Source organism: Stenella coeruleoalba (genome assembly GCF_951394435.1).
Source record: "Stenella coeruleoalba genome assembly, chromosome: 14".
NCBI classification, from domain to species: domain Eukaryota; kingdom Metazoa; phylum Chordata; class Mammalia; order Artiodactyla; family Delphinidae; genus Stenella; species Stenella coeruleoalba.
In genome coordinates, this window is record NC_137160.1 from 87,757,388 (window position 1) to 87,773,085 (window position 15,698).

The window sequence follows — 15,698 nt, forward strand, 5'->3', positions numbered from 1 at the left end:
TCCGGGAGCAGCCGCGGGGGCGTAGAGCAATCAGAATGCCGGGCGTGTCACTGCCAAAGCGTGGCCCCGGGGCAGTGCCGGCGGAGGCCAAAACGGGCTTCCGGCCGTGGGGGACACGTGACTGCGGCCCCTCCGGGCCCTGCCTGCGGGGCTTCTGCGGGGAGCTGGGAGGAGAGAGGGCCGTGCAGCGGCCGCTCTCACGGGGCGAGCTGGGACACCGCCCCGCGTCTGATGCAGCAGCCCTGGCCCTGGGGCTGCGGGGAACACGGTGGGCAGTGGAGAGCAGGCAGAAGCTTGCTCCAGCCCCGCCTCCCAAGGGCAGCCGTGTCTGTCTCCTGTGCCCGGACCGGCTGGGGCTTGAGATTGCGGGCTCCCCCACAGCGGGCATTAACACTTCCCTGCAGCGTTTCCGGGGCATTTGGACTACCGTCTCGCCAAGAATCGTTTTGGTGGAATCTACTGAGTGGGCCCTGATATCGTGGGGCTCGAAAGATGTGAATTTTTGGTACCCAGGGGAGAACAAGAAAGGTCCGGGGCAGGACAGGTAGTCACTGCGGGAGGAGAGCAGAGAGCACTCTGGGCAGGAGGACGGCGCAAAAAGGATGGAATTCTCCGTGTCCTGCAGCCGAGCCCGGGATGGCGGCGCAGGGGGTGCTTAAGTAGCTGCTGGTGGGTCTTGGGGGCTGAGGAAAGAGGGAGAGTCGCGCGTCACTGAGCGGAGAGTGCTGGGGTCTCTGGGGCGAGCACTGCCCCCGCAAGGACTCACCCTCTGTCCTTTGGCATACACGCCGTAGCCGGTGACGTTGGCTCCATTGGACAGCCCCGTGGCCGTCAGCGCGGGCGGCTTCCAGGAGACCTGGACAGTGGCTGGGGTGGCCGCGGCCTGGACGGCAATGTCCTGGGGAGGGGCGGGAGGACCTGGGGGACAGAGCAGAGGGGCTTTCAGGACGCGGCCCTCTGGCAGAAGAGCTGCTACCACGCCCGGCTGGGGGCGCCCGGAAACGAGATCTTCTGTCAAAGCCTCCAGGGGTCGCGGGCAGAACATGAAGCGTGAAAGCAGGGCAGGAGGGTGAGGAGGTGGCAGCTACCGGACACGCGCGGTGCCCTCCTGGAACCCCGCTCACGGGTGCCCCGTCCCCAGGGGAGCCCGTGACCCGGGCCAGGCCAGCCGGCCACGAGGACCCAGCGTTTGGCAGAGGAAAGAAATCCCTGCCGCCTCTCCATCCTCTTCCGCGCCCCTCCTCCCTCCCTCTGTCCCTCCGTCTCTCTCTTCATCAGACTTGGGGGCAGTGAGCTGGACCGCACATCCCCCATCTCACCGCCTTGCGGGACAGGACAGAACCGGAAGCTGGAGAGAGACGGTTCTGATGAAGCCACCCGGCCCTGGACACCGGCTCTGCACACACACTGCCCGGCTGACCAGCTGGGCCGCTTCCTTTGCCCCCGAACCGTTTGAATCGCGCTCACCATGGAAGTCTTGAGTAGCTACTTCAACCAACAAGGAGGCCAGGGTCATGTCGCTGGTCCTTCCAGGTGGCCCTTGGGGACAGCAGGACCACCTGTCTGCCCTGTAACCCACAGGCAGCTCCTTTCCCCCCGGGTCTGTCTGGTGCAAAACCCCCATAACTAGCGTTCTATTTGGAAAGGAACGTGTAGCTTTCCGGAGGAAGGCATGCGCTTCATCCTCCAAGACGCGGCTCCGGCCCGCGGATTTCTGGGCGGGGGGGGGGGGGGAGGGGGGGGGCGGGGGCAGTGGCTGTTTGCTGAGGATTTTCTCTGTGCAGCTCATTCTGCTACTCACTTTGGACTCTTTACATCACTTGATCCGCACAACAGTCCTGTGAATTCAGCGCATCCTTGTTTTGCAAATGAGGAAGGTAAGGTTCGAGGGAAGCTGCTGGGCTATTGTGTGTTGGAAGCGCCGGCGGCGTGCAGCTCAGTGCAGCTCATGAGAAGGGCTGATGCAAGCCACCCTCAACACACTGCAATATGGGGCTTCTGAACTTCCCTACAACCGGCTTCAGAAGTTAAATTCTACCGGGACGGTCCATTCAAACATGACAGATGGGTTATTCTTCTTAAGGGCGAAGGTCAAGAACTGAAACTGGCTTGGGACTTTGCTGGGTGCCCACTTCTACCACAAGACCAATGACAGCGGAGGGCCGGGGTTTTGTGGGTGCGGAAGACTTGTGTAGCTGTGACCTGCCAGCTCCAGCCCATCCCTCCAGTGGCTGAGAGGTGAGGGGGTCGCACTGACGTCCATCACGTGGGGACACCTGGTCCAGCCACGTGCCCGATGACGCGCTCACGCTGAACGAGGTTCAGGGGCTGCCCTCCCCACGCCTCTCACTTGTGACATTTCCACAGTCCAAATCCTCCTCTGCCTGGACAGGCAAAGGCACTAGTCTGCTGTGGACTGCATGTTTGCGTCCCCCCAAATTCGTATCTTGCAATCCTAACCCCCAAGGGGATGGTGCTTGGAGGAGGGGCCCGTGGGAGGTGGTCAGGTCGTGAGGGGGGAGCCCCCATGAGCGGGATTCGTGCCCTTATCAACAAGGCTCCAGAGAGCTCCCTCACCCCGTCCTCCAGGTGAGGACACAGTGTCTTCACCGTCTAGGAGGCAGGAAGTGGGCCTCGCCAGACACTGGGTCTGCCCACGCCTTATCTCGGATCTCCAGGAGCTCCAGGACTGTGAGAAATAAGCGCGTGTTGTTCATAGGCCACTCAGTTTACGGCATTTCGTTACATCAGCCGAGCTGACTAAGACAGCCAGGAATTGGGCGTGAACCCATGGGAACAGGCCCCCCCTGGGCTCAGCATCTTCTCCTGGTCTCTCTCCATCTCGACCTGAGCTTCTCCACAAAGACTCTCCCGGCTGTCCCAACGTATGTGCTCTTGCCTCTCCTCGGAGGCCCTGGGGTCTCTGGGTTTGGTGTCTCTGGTTTCTTCACCCCCCAGCACTGACCACAAGACTTCCCACCAGGAACCAATGAAAAGCTCAAGTCCTCACTCGCCCAATATCCACGATCTGACATCCCGATAGGCAGGCAGGAAACCCAGCATCACCTTACAAGATGAATGAACTGACCCTTCATAAATGAGTTCCTACTCAGACCTGCTTCCTCCTCGAAGTAGCGTCTGTCCCGCCTGCCCCTGACCTTGCTGCTTTGTAGGTCAGACTCTAGTTGATGATGGAGTTCAAAAAGACGGGAGAGCACCATGGAATTAAAAGCAAATCCAGTTAGCCGGAGATGGAAGGCTTTCGGCAGTTAGTAGAAATGATCCTGGAGAACCACTGGATTATTTGTCAACCTGCTGACAAATGAGGTTGGGCAGAGCTGGATTAATTAATCACAGAAGACAAATCCGAGGAGAGTGACAGGCATTCTGAGGGAATTCTGTGAACATCACAGGACTAAAATAAGCCCTCGAGGTATCAGAATATGCCCTCACACATCTTTGCAGACACAACCTTTGCTCCAGGAAGGCTGCTCTTCCCCAGGTGTCCGGGCTCCTATCCTGCGCACAGCTGCCTTCCTCGGAAGGGCTGCCCTGTACGCGAGCCCCAGGCGAGATCAGCATGACGGAACCTCGTGGAGACGGCGGTGACGGCTGCCCCGTGGATAAATCAGAGGATGTCCATCTCAACCCATGTCTTTACAGTTTCCTGGGAGAGAGTGGGGGGGGGGATGGGAGAGGGGTGCATTCCTCCTCCTGTTACAGCTGGGAGTGCAGGGAAGGAAGCCAAGATGGCGTCCGCAATGGAACTTCACGTCTTCGCAGATTCACCCGCATGTGTGAGATATATACGCGTATGTGTATGTACAGCAAAAGCAGACACGAGAAGAGAGAACAATTCTGCGAGCGCTGTGGGCGCCCCTCCAGGTTCCCCTCTGTGAGCGCACGGCCAGGAGTGGGTGACACGGGGGAGACGGAACCCTCCAATGGCCCAGGGTGCTCTCATTTCCTCCGGTTTTCTGTAGGACGAGCCTCTTACAGACGCAAGCGTTAAATATTTCCGACAACACGGCCCCTGAACAGAATCCAAGCTTTCTCTTTCCCTCTCACACACACAGAGGCGTGCGTGGGTGTATTCCGTGGTCCCCGGCTGATGGAAGGATGCTCCGGGACGGCGCCGGCTGTCGGCAGCGGCTCCCCTTCCGCTCCCCCCGCCCCTCCCCTTGCACAGGGCAACATCCCGGCATCCCCTCCCTTGGGGACTACCTCCTCCCCGACCCCCCACCCCGGGAGGACAGCTCACCTGCCGGCAGCGTGGAGAACTCCACGAAGGCCTCCTTCCTCTCCCTCTGCTCCAGGGGCAGTTGCCAGGGCACCTGGTGGGGCTTGGCCAGGACCTTCACTTTGTAAGCCGCGTTGGGCCTGAGGTTGCAGAACTGGTACTTGTAGCTGGTGGCCCGGACGACGTCCAGCTCCTGCTCGTTGAGGAAGATGACATGGCTGTAGTTGCTGTTGGTGGGCATCCAGGAGAGCTGGGCGGAGACCTGCGTGATGTTGTCCACACGCAGGTGGGACGGTGCCACCACCACGTCCTTGCCCACCAGCAGCGTGCAGCGCAGCCCGTCCGAGCTGCCCCGGCTGGTGGCGCACTGCACGGAGATGCGGTAGGTGCAGGCTGCCGTGTCCAGCTTCTCCACCAGGGCCTTGGTCCTGCCACCCAGCGCCAGGCTCAGGCGCGTCTCTGCGTCCACCAGCACATTGTAGGTGCCCACAGTCCCCCAGCCCGGGGGCACCGCCGGGGGCTCCCAGCCCACAATGACACTTTTGGCAAGTTGTTTGATAAGGGTGATTTTCCGAGGGTAAGGCACGATGTCTTCTCCGATGTCATCGATGTTCATGTCCAGCGTCCCCGCCCCGTGGTCGGAGGGGCCAGAGTCCGTGTGCGTCGGGGAGTGGAGGTCCAGGATGCGCTCCCCGTCCGAGCCGACGCCGGCATGGTTGATGAAGTTCTGATCCTGGTCTTTCCCCAGAGTGCTTGCCAGTCGAGACTCGTCCTGGACAAAATCCACGAAGTTGGAGGGCACCAGGCCCCTCTGCCCGTCCAGGAGCTCGCCTGTGGGGTACGAGGACAGGGTTACCGCCCAACTGTCCCATGGGGGCCCAAGGGCCTGCAGTGGAGTCTGCGCCTCCCCACAAGGGGACTGCTGTACGGAAAGCAGCAGGGTCACAGTGGATTCCTCAGCCCTTTACAGGAATCACTCCAGCATCACCTCTTCGGGACCCCCGCCCCTGCGTCAGCACCCCGCAACCTGCCACCTGCCACCCCACCAGTGAGGCTGGCTTCCCCCCTAGCGCCCAGCACACCACGGCCAGCCACCCGCGTATGTGTGTCAACGCCCCCCTTCCAACGGGGACGAAGCTCTGGGAGGACAGGGACTCTGTTCCCTGCTAGACCTACAGGCACACCTGGCACAGAGTAGGTGCTCAGTAAGAGTGTGTCAGAAGGACAAACAACATGCAAACTGTGTGGGTTTGGAGGCTAAAAAAATTACACACCTTACTCTGATTCTTGATTAGGCGATCACACAAACAGGAATTAAAAGGTGAATTTCCTCCCCCCGCCCCTTGCAGAGCAATGTGTCTGTCTTGGCGAAATTCCCGACATGTGTCCGTTTGGTGAGAAACGATCAGTTTGGTCCCAGAACCACCTGGAGGCTGAGTGGCCCGAAGAACGCCACCAAACTAGCTCTCGTGGCTGCGGGCAGTCACAGCGGGGACCACTTTTTATTTCATGAAATAGATCTCGTGGCTGCGGGCAGTCACGGCGGGGACCACTTTTTATTTCATGAAATAGATCTCGTGGCTGCGGGCAGTCACGGCGGGGACCACTTTTTATTTCATGAAATAGATCTCGTGGCTGCGGGCAGTCCCGGCGGGGACCACTTTATTTCATGAAATAGATCTCGTGGCTGCGGGCAGTCACGGCGGGGACCGCTTTTTATTTCATGAAATAGCTCTCGTGGCTGCGGGCAGTCACGGCGGGGACCGCTTTTTATTTCATGAAATAGATCTCGTGGCTGCGGGCAGTCACGGCGGGGACCGCTTTTTATTTCATGAAATAGCTCTCGTGGCTGCGGGCAGTCACGGCGGGGACCGCTTTTTATTTCATGAAATAGATCTCGTGGCTGCGGGCAGTCACGGCGGGGACCGCTTTTTATTTCATGAAATAGATCTCGTGGCTGCGGGCAGTCACGGCGGGGACCGCTTTTTATTTCATGAAATGGTCTAATTTCTTCGCGTTCTCTTTACTCGTGGGGCTCGGAAGCTGCTGAGAGCAGAGCCGTGGAAAACTGAGAAGCGCTCGGAGGAGCTTCAGAGATGACACCGTTTGGGTGATCTCGCGACACCAGCGGGAAAGGGCTGTTTCCCCTGGCGCGTCACAGAAAGGGCTTGACTGGGGGTCCGGGGACCCGGGAGGCTGGGCAGCGTGGAACGAAGGGTGGGGTCTGCTCCCAGTAGACACACGCACACGTCAAGGGACGTGCGACGGGCCCGGGCGACAGGGATGCTGACCACTGAGTCAGTCCCGAGTCTCCCAGGATCAGTGAGGATCTGTTTCTGCTCCTGTCCCCAGGGGCCGGGTCTTGAGACGTCAGTCTTTGCCTCGAGGATGCTCGGAAAACAGCGTCATTTGACACAGGGAACGCCGAGAAGGAGGAGGGTGGGAGTGACAGCAAGTCCTGTGTACCAGGCCGCGTCCTCAGACCCCACGTCTGCTTCCTCATTTATCGGCACAGCCGCCCCTTAAGGTGGCCACCGCGGCCGTCTGCATAGCGAGGGGAGGTGAGCTTGCCACTGTCACGTGGACAACGGAACGCTGAGCTCTGCCGCCTGCCTTCCATCCGGCCTCTGGAAAGTCTATGTGAGCACAGTGCCTGGCGCAAATACTCTAGAGAACTCCAACAAGGGTTACCTGGCAGCCGCCTTGGGCACACAGTTCTCCCCTGGTGCGCACGTGGGTGACGGCAATGTGGATTTGTGTTAAGAGTTCCAGCAGCTTCGCCACCAGTTGTGGTGAAATTTCTCGGGGGGCCTCTACCCACAGCTGTGCCACTGTTTTTCCAGTAACTAATGGAAACCAAGAATTTCAATGACTCCAGGCTCTGGCACCTTCAGAAAAACAGCCCAGGCTGGGCTGCCGCTCACCGACCTCAGCGGAGGCCACCTGATCTCGGAGCCCATCAACCCCAGGACAAGAGTCAAGAGTGTGGCCATCAGCTCCAGGGAAACTCCAGGAGGTCACGTTAGTTTAGCAAGAAACAATTTTTTTCTGCTCAGAGGGACAGGAGGAAACCGAGACCCTTCTGTTAGGGCAATGGGAGAGTTTAGGGAACCGAGGAATCTGGATTTATGAAGCTCCTGGGGATGTCCCATGTTCATCCTCTAGCTACAAAAGTGACCAAGGTTATGAGTTTTGGGCAGAGGAATTCCCATTTCCTGATCTCACACTGCGCAAGGTGCAGGAAGTGGTCAGGCAGGACACGGGGCTGGACCACCCTAGGTTAACAACAGAGGCTGAAGGTCAATGGGATCGCTGTGAACCAGACGAGGTCCCCTGAAAGGGTCCCCGGCCCTGCCTCGGAGAAGGTGCTGGGCTGCAAGAGAGGCGGGGAGGAGAGACCCTCATCTGTCAGCCCCACGTATCTGCGGGAGCTCCTGGGAAGCTCTGTGAACGTGAACATGAGAAGGTATCCACCCCGTGTCAGAGGGCTGCTTGGGGCTAAAAATAGGAAACCCCACTCAATCAGACAAAAGGGGAACAAACACCTCGTAACTCCCGAGGGCAGGAGGGTCAGAGCAGAGGCTGGGGCGGCCGGGAGTGATGGGCGGCCCGGCCCTGGCCTGGCCTGTGTGCGCCACCTGCCCACCACGCTCTCACTGACCTTCATAGAAGCCATCCTCGTCCATGTCTCCATAGACGTAGAGGTACTTCCCCGCCGTGAGGGGCAGCTCAGCCTCTGGGTTCTCATTTGGCCCGTCAAAGGGGTTGTAACTAGAGAGAGAGAGAAAACCCATTCAGTGATGCTCTGGATGGAGACCGACCCCAGCCCGTCCCTTGCAGAGCTCGGGGCCTCCTCCCTGCTGTCGCCAGGACGTTTTAGACCCACGCGATGGTTCGGTGCTCGTGGATGGTCAACGCACTGAAAACTCAGGCCATCGGCAGCTCGACTCACACAGATTCCATGCTGAATGGCAGTTCTGGAAGCAAGCTCTACACTGAGTCCTTTGTATCAGATGACATTTAAATGACTCCAAATTATATTTTTAAATAAATTTCCAAATCAGCAAGCAAATAAAAAAGGAATTAATCCTATCATTGTTCAAGATATATTATTGATCACAGGTAGAATCATACGACGTATATGCTTCAGTCACCTGCTTACTTTTTACACTTTGCAATATGACATGATTATGTTTCCCCTCATGAAATATTCTATCATATCCTTTTTGATGGCTGTATAATACTCCACTGAAGAGATTAACATACTTTATTTAACCAATTCCTTATGTTGGGCATTGATATTTCTTCAAACTTTTGGCTGATATAATCAGTGCTGCCTCCAATATCTTTATCAACATATGCTGCACACCTGCCCACTTTCTTCCTAAAGATAAGTCCCTAGGTGGTATATTTGTTTGGTCAAAGACCTGCACGTCTTAGGGGCTTAGGTGTGTGCAGCCAGAATGTCCTAAAAATGGACGTACGTTTTATCTTCCCCTCCCCACTAGGACTGTAAAATGCCCGCTCCTCAAATCCTCCAAATATTGGAATTAACATTTTTTTTAAAGTCATGTCCAACTTGCAGATAAAACATGTGAGATGAATTTTTGATTTTCTAGTTAAAGGGTCAATTAATTTAAAATAACAGGAAAGGACTCAACAAGAAAATCCAAATGACATCAGTGATCGTGGGAGATGATCACATAAACAAAAAGAACAAAGGGTGTCACTCAGTGTCCTGTCACACAAAGGGTGAAGCCGCTGCAGCTCCCCTGGGGGCCAGCAGCCCCGTGAGGTACCAGCACTTTCCTCTGTGTGTTTTATCTGATCCCCACCGACGCTCAGTGAGGAGAGCAGAGATGATATTATTTTCATTCCCAATTCTCACGGCCAGCTGAAGTGCAGTGACTTGTCCAAAGCCACACGCTCATTAAGAGGTGTGGGTGGGAGCAGAACGAAGGTCTCCTGTCCCTCACCCTGCGTGGGTTTAACCACACTGCGTCGCCCTGTCCCTCGGGGTCCAGAGGTCCAGGGATGCCATCCAGCGCCCTGAGGGTTTTACTGAGTCAGTGACTGCTGGGGCATCTGCATCGGGATGGAAAGCCAAGCAGACGGATGTACGATGTGAAAGCCCAGCGGCTGGAGTGAAGCCAAACGTGGTTTCTGGCAGAGGGAATGGCACGTGCAAAGGCCAGGAGGATGGGAGCGGGGTCCCCTCAGCTGCTGGAGAAGGACGGGTGAGGGTGGGAGCGCTGGGGGTCGTGGGTCGGAGGGGCCACATCAGTGTGGATTTAACCTCCAGAGCTAACAGCCATCGGGAAGGAGGCGTCACCTACGGAGTGACGTGATCGCATTTGCGTTTTGCAGAGGGGTCCCTCTGATGCCGTGTGGATGGGGTCTAGCTGGGCAGGGAGTGTCCTTAGAGGAGATGGAAGGGGGGGCTGCCTGGGTATGAGGGCAGGGGTGCAGGGTCCCGGCGGACTCGAAGCTTTCTGGCCTCATGAGGTGCAGATGTGTGTGCAATTACTGGGCAGGGGCTGGCGGGAGCGGGGCTGGATGCGGGGAGACGGGAGGCCCAGGGGCCAGTTCCAGGCGCCTTACGCTGCCTAGGCTCAGAGAGGCTGTGGCTGCAGGTGGAGCCTGGAGTGGTCCACGTGCAGAAGAGGTCGCCCAAGGGGGGAGGATGGAGCAGGAAGACAGGGGACGGGGCCCAGGCTTCAGGAGGCCGCACATCACTCTCAGGAAGAGAAGTCTCAGCTGGTGGGAAAGAGGGTGGAAGAGGCCAGCATGGGGAGGGGACCGTGGGCACCAAGGGGAACTGTGCACCGACGACGGAGTCCACATCCATCAGGGATGGACGGATAAAATGCGGTCTCCCCGGGCTTCCCTGGTGGCACAGTGGTTGAGAGTCTGCCTGCCGATGCAGGGGACGCGGGTTCGTGCCCCGGTCCGGGAGGATCCCACATGCCGCGGAGCAGCTGGGCCCGTGAGTCATGGCCGCTGAGCCTGCCTGTCCGGAGCCTGTGCTCCGCAACGGAAGAGGCCACAACGGTGAGAGAGGTCCGTGTGCCACAAAAAAAAAAAAAAAAAAATGCGGTCTCCCCAAAGTCCGCTGTGATCCGGGTATAGAAGGGGACAGAGCTGCAGCGGGTGAGCCTTGATGACACAATGCTAAGATGGGAAGGAAATGTCCAGAACGGGGAACCCACAGCGACTGAAAGGTTAGTGGTTATTTGCGGTGGGGATGGAGGGGATGGGCTGACACCTGAAAGGGACGGGGATCTTGGTGAGCGGACAGGAATGTTCTCAACTTGACAGTGGCAAGGATGGCACGTACTGTGCGTTGCATCTAGAGACCGTCATACAGGGTGAAGTAAGCCAGAAAGAGGAAAACAAATACGGTGTCATATCGCTTATAGGCGGAATCTAGAAAAACGGTCCAGATGAACTTATTGGCAAAGCAGAAAGAGAGTCACAGACGTAGAGAACAAACTGACGTTGACCAAGGGGGGTCGGGGGGTGGGACGAACTGGGAGATTGGGATGGACACAGACACACTACGTAAAACAGAGAACTATCAAGGAGCTACTGCAGAGCACGGGGAACTCTGCTCAGTACTCTGTAATGGTCTAATGGGAGAAGATTCTAAAAAAGAGTGGGTACATGTATATGTACAACAGATGCACTTCGCTGGGCAGCAGAAACTAACACAGCATCGCAAATCAACTGTACTCCAATTTAGAAAAATGGGGGGACTGTAAGGTATGTGACCGACCCCTCAATAAAGCTGTTTAAAAGGAAGGGTGCGGGAGGCCTGCATCGGGTGCCTGCAGAACTTCTGGAAAGGGGCCCCCTGGAGCCTCAGCGGGGCTCGTCCTGCTGCTGGGGGAGGGGACTCCGGGCTGAAGAGGGGGCAAGAGATGGGGAAGCAAGGCCGCTCCACGGGCGGCTGCACGAGCAGAGGTGGGAGGAGGGGACGGGGCCACGGGGAGCAGGGCTTCTCCTGTTTCGAGTTTGGGGAAACTTCGAAGCAGGGTGCTGAGTAAGGACAGTGTTTAGCTCTGGGGGGGAACACCCCCAAACTCCCCTTACCTTCGAGCCACTCCTCCAGGGATCCGCAGGGTGTTTGGGGAACTCAGATCCGCGCGACTCTGTCTGGGACTATTGTCTGCGCTGCTCACCATGTGGTTTGATGTGGCTGGGCGTCAGGTGGAAAACACCCAGAGCGCCAGCAGAGGATGGAGGTGGGGCTCACCGAGCGCCCTGGCTGGGGACCGCGCTGTCGGCCATACACCGGCTGACCGCCCAGGCTTTCCCTCTGCCTGCTTTCACGCTGGCTGTGGATCCAGCCTCTGGGTGCCTCCGCTCTTGGGCACCTTCCCCAGAATAAGGTCTCGTCTCCCCAGGAGAGCGGAGGGAGGGCGTGCCCAGGGAGCAAGGGGCCACCGCAGCCTCGAGGGACCAGGCTCATCGCTGGGAAGGGCCCAGCTGGCGAGGGAGACAAACCTGGAAGGCAGATCGGCGTCCCGGCCGCGGCCCCAACTGGCCGGCCCGGAGGGCTCTGCCTGAACAGCTGTGCCAGCCCAGCTCCACACACACAGAGGCGGAACCGCCCTCCCAAGAGACATGGGGGGGGCTGAGGCCTCCTTCCTGGGCCCCAGGACTGGCGTCCTCAACGCTCTCTCCAGTGATGTGGCGATGTCCCCATGGACCCTATGCAGGCGGGGGCATGGGGGGGGCCCTCCTCAGGGGCCGGCTGGCATCCTCATCCATGACGCCCCAGCCCAGGGCGGCTACTCCACGGGCTTCCATTATCTGGACGTCAGAAGTGGGTTTGCATTGGTGAAATTAGTGGATCAGCGGAAAATAATCCACGGACAGGCAGCATAGTTACTAGAAACGGTTCTCACTGGAGATGGCACACGGCACTGAAGGTGCGCAGGCGGGCTCAAAGGAAGCTCACCCCACCTCCTCCACGCGGACAGATTCTAAGGAGCTAGTGAGGGAGGCATCCACCCTCGGTGACGGCTCCTGAGGTCTGATTCCTCAACAGCTCCGTGCACAGTCCAGTCCCCTCACGGGGGACTCTGGTTGCCCATCGCCCACTAAGAGGGCAGTGGCATCTGCCCCCAGAACACTGCCCTTCCTGCCCGGCCAACCCAGGAGGCAAAGGGTCACTGGAGCATCTGGAAACACAAGAGCCCAGGTCCTCACTGAGCATAAAATACAGGAGGTCTGACTGTTTTATGTCTGCTTTTGGTGACTATTGGATTCATCCGTGTCTGCACACCCGGCAAACTCTGGGCATTATAACGCCTGTCGCATTATAACCAGGCAGGGAAGTTGCAGGGAGGCGGCTACCTTCATCCACCTCAGGGTTTTCAGTGGTAACACAAAGAATCTGCGGGCCGTGCGTGAGCAGCCCGGCTCACGGTGGTGGACACAGACACCCAGGTCCTCCAACGGGAGCTCAGCTCTGCAGCTGTAACAGCTACGTGACGTGGCCCAGGCACCGGGCGGACAGGGACGAGGCCGGAAAGGCACCGAGCAGGGGGCTCTGGGCAAGGGGGCCCCTCTTTGAGTTTCAGCTTGCCGCCTGTCGTGGGGTGAACTGTGTCCCCCCAAAGAGACGTTCAGGTCCTGGCCCCCATGGAGGTGAGCTTATTTGGAAATAGGGTCTTTGCAGGTGGGATCACGTTAAGATGAGGTCATACTGGAGTAGGGCGGGCCCTAATCCAGGGACAGGGGTCCTTATAAAAAGAAGAGGGAACACACAGAGACCCACAGAGAAGAAGGGCACGTGAAGACGGAAGCAGAGATTGGAGCGGCGAGTCTACAGCTGCGGGACGTCAGGGACGCTGACAGTCAGAAGCGGTCGTCCCCACACCCTGATTCCCCACTTCGGCCTTCCAGAGCCGGGAGAGCACGGGTTTCTGCTGCTCTTAAGCCACCCAGTTGGTGACAGTTTTGAATGGCAGCCCTGGGAAACTAACACGCTATCCAAACGCTTGCTATCAGAACAGACAAACCCTTGCCACCCTCCAAAGCCCGGATGAACTGGCCGCTTTCTCTCGGCACCTGGGAAGGGTCCCCTCAGCTCACGGAGCGTTCCCACCCCCATCACCCCACTGCCCAGAGGCTGCCCGTGCTTCCGGATCTCAGAGGATGTGGAGAGGACCGTCGCTCTTACCTATAGCGGGCGACACACAAGTGGACCTTCCCCGAGTATCTCTGCTTGGCGGTACTGGAATTCCATTCATTATCCATCTATTGGAGACACAATGGACGTGCAGGTCACTGAAGCTGTAGGCGTCACATTTCATGCCGGAAGCACGCAGGAGATCCCTTCCACGGTCCCCCTGGGCTTTTCAGCCTCAGATGGTGGGACCCCCGTGAGATGCGGCCACACCCGGGTTCTTGGTCTTGGGTGTGACCCAGAGATGGGGGCGGGGTCCTTCCCTTCGGGCTTCTTGGTCTCACAGAGGACAGTTATAAAGAACTTGTCTCCCCCAATACTGTATGATATCACTTCTATGTGGAGTCTAAAAAATAATACAAATGAAGGTATGTGCACCACAGAAACAGACTCACTGACATAGACGACAATTTTGTGGTGACCAGAATGGGGGAGGCGTTAGGAGTATGGGATCAGCAGATACAAGCTACTCTATATAAAACAGATCCGCAACAGGGAACTACAGCCACTGCCTTGTCATAACTTACAATGGAGTGTAATCTGCAAAAATACCGAATCACTATGCTGACACTGACACAGTACTGTAAGTCAACTATACTTCAATCAAAATTGATGAATTAATTAAAAGCTACTTTTAAAAAGACCTCATCTTCCCACACCCAGATTGGACTCAAGGTAAGGACCATCCCCCAACATAATTTAAGGCCTGAGATGTCACTGCCCCAGACCCTGCCAGGCTCCTCGGAGGACACATCTAGGTAATGCTTTGTGCCCTCAGCCCTCAAGGGCTCCGTGCAGGGAGGGGAGCATGCGTGGATGGTGCCCGGTGCCCCCGGGAATCCTGATCAGGAAAAGGGACACGGGGGCTGCTTCCTCCCGATACCCCCCCGCCCCGCCCCGCTCCTCTCTGCTGCCCGAGTCTGCCGGGCACCGGGATGCTGCCTATAGGGGTTTCCTTACACCGGCTACAACTGTCTTGGGGTCGGGGAAGGGAGGAAAGGGCACCAGGGGAGGGTGGGAGTGACCATGAACCCCGCCCACCCCGGGAGAAGAAGGCCGGGTCCCTCCTGACACTCCCGCACCGGGGAGAGGGCTCTCCTGGGGGTCACAGGACGGCACTCCCCGTCTCAGGGCCTTCAGTGGTTCCCCCTGAACTTGGACCAAAAGTCGAGAGCTTCCCTGAGGCCTCAAGCCCCCTCCCCAGCTCCCAGCTCCTCTCCAGCCCCAGCGGGCTTCCCCTGGGCTCCTTCTCACAGATAAACAGACCACGAGTGGCCAAGAAGGGCCGCCCTGTCCTTCACCCCGTCCCTCCGGGTCACCGGCTTGTTGGGTTCATGACATTCGCTGTTACCCGACTTTTAGGTGTTGACTTACTTATGGTCATTCAGCCCATGAGAGCAGGGACTCCCCCCACCCCCATCTGTAAAACTGGGGCCACACGTCCTGGCACATAGTAGGTGCTCAATGAACGGGGGTGAAGGCAAGAAAAAGGGGGGCTGGGGAGAGAGGGGAGGGCCGCCAACACCCACAGCGCGCATCACGCGCTGGGCAGCTGCCTCAGCCAGCACAGGACTCACGTCGGCTTCAAATCTGCATCTTGGGCCACCAGGTCTCGACAGAAAGGGGGGCTTGATGGACAGAGGTTCTGGCTTGTCACCTGGGAGCGGGAGGGGCCGGATAGATTCACCGATCACAGTGCGGCTTCCAGCGGAGCTCTCCTGACCTGTACACCAACATCGGAGCAATTTGAGAGAAGACACGAAGGAAATAATCAAAGTGCACTGGTCACTTGCCTTCCCTGTGGGTCTTTCCCTGTCTTTGGCATCAGTCCTGGACTTTTATTTTGGGACCCACCCATCTCCCACTCTTAATCTACACCCCCGGCTCTGGGCTGTCCATCCGGCAGAGTCCACGCCTGGCTACACCAATTGTTTGGTGGAGGTGGTGGTGTTGCACATGAGATGGGAAGGTCCAATCAGAGAGAACTTCGTGGGAGTCATGGGCAAAGAGGCTCTCTTTTTCTCTGGCTTAAAATGGAGAGGAGATGAGACTCAGTGATACTGCAGCCACATTGCCACCAGGAGGAGGAAAGTCCATCTGAGAATGGAGACTGCTCATAGAAGGAGGAGCTGAGACGGAGAGGGAGGAACTGGACCCCAGTGGCATGGCTGGAGCCCCTGAATCCAGCTGTACCTGAGGCTAAACCCAGGCTCTTCACCTACTCTATGGGATAAACAAATTCCTTTTTGCTCGCACCAGTTT

The 15,698-nt window shown here is 57.8% G+C and overlaps 1 protein-coding gene across 1 annotated transcript in view; it reads right to left on the minus strand.

Annotated features, from left to right (window-relative positions):
- The window catches only part of RIMBP2 (RIMS binding protein 2), a 241,715-nt gene that overhangs the window by 35,139 nt on the left and 190,878 nt on the right, over positions 1-15,698 (minus strand). Inside the window, exons 7-11 of the mRNA XM_079942129.1 lie at positions 15,014-15,159; positions 13,431-13,507; positions 7,902-8,011; positions 4,262-5,071; positions 767-918 (exon numbers count right to left, since the gene is read on the minus strand). Coding sequence (XP_079798255.1) covers positions 767-918; positions 4,262-5,071; positions 7,902-8,011; positions 13,431-13,507; positions 15,014-15,159 — 1,295 coding nt within the window. The remainder of the gene's footprint in view (positions 1-766; positions 919-4,261; positions 5,072-7,901; positions 8,012-13,430; positions 13,508-15,013; positions 15,160-15,698) is intronic.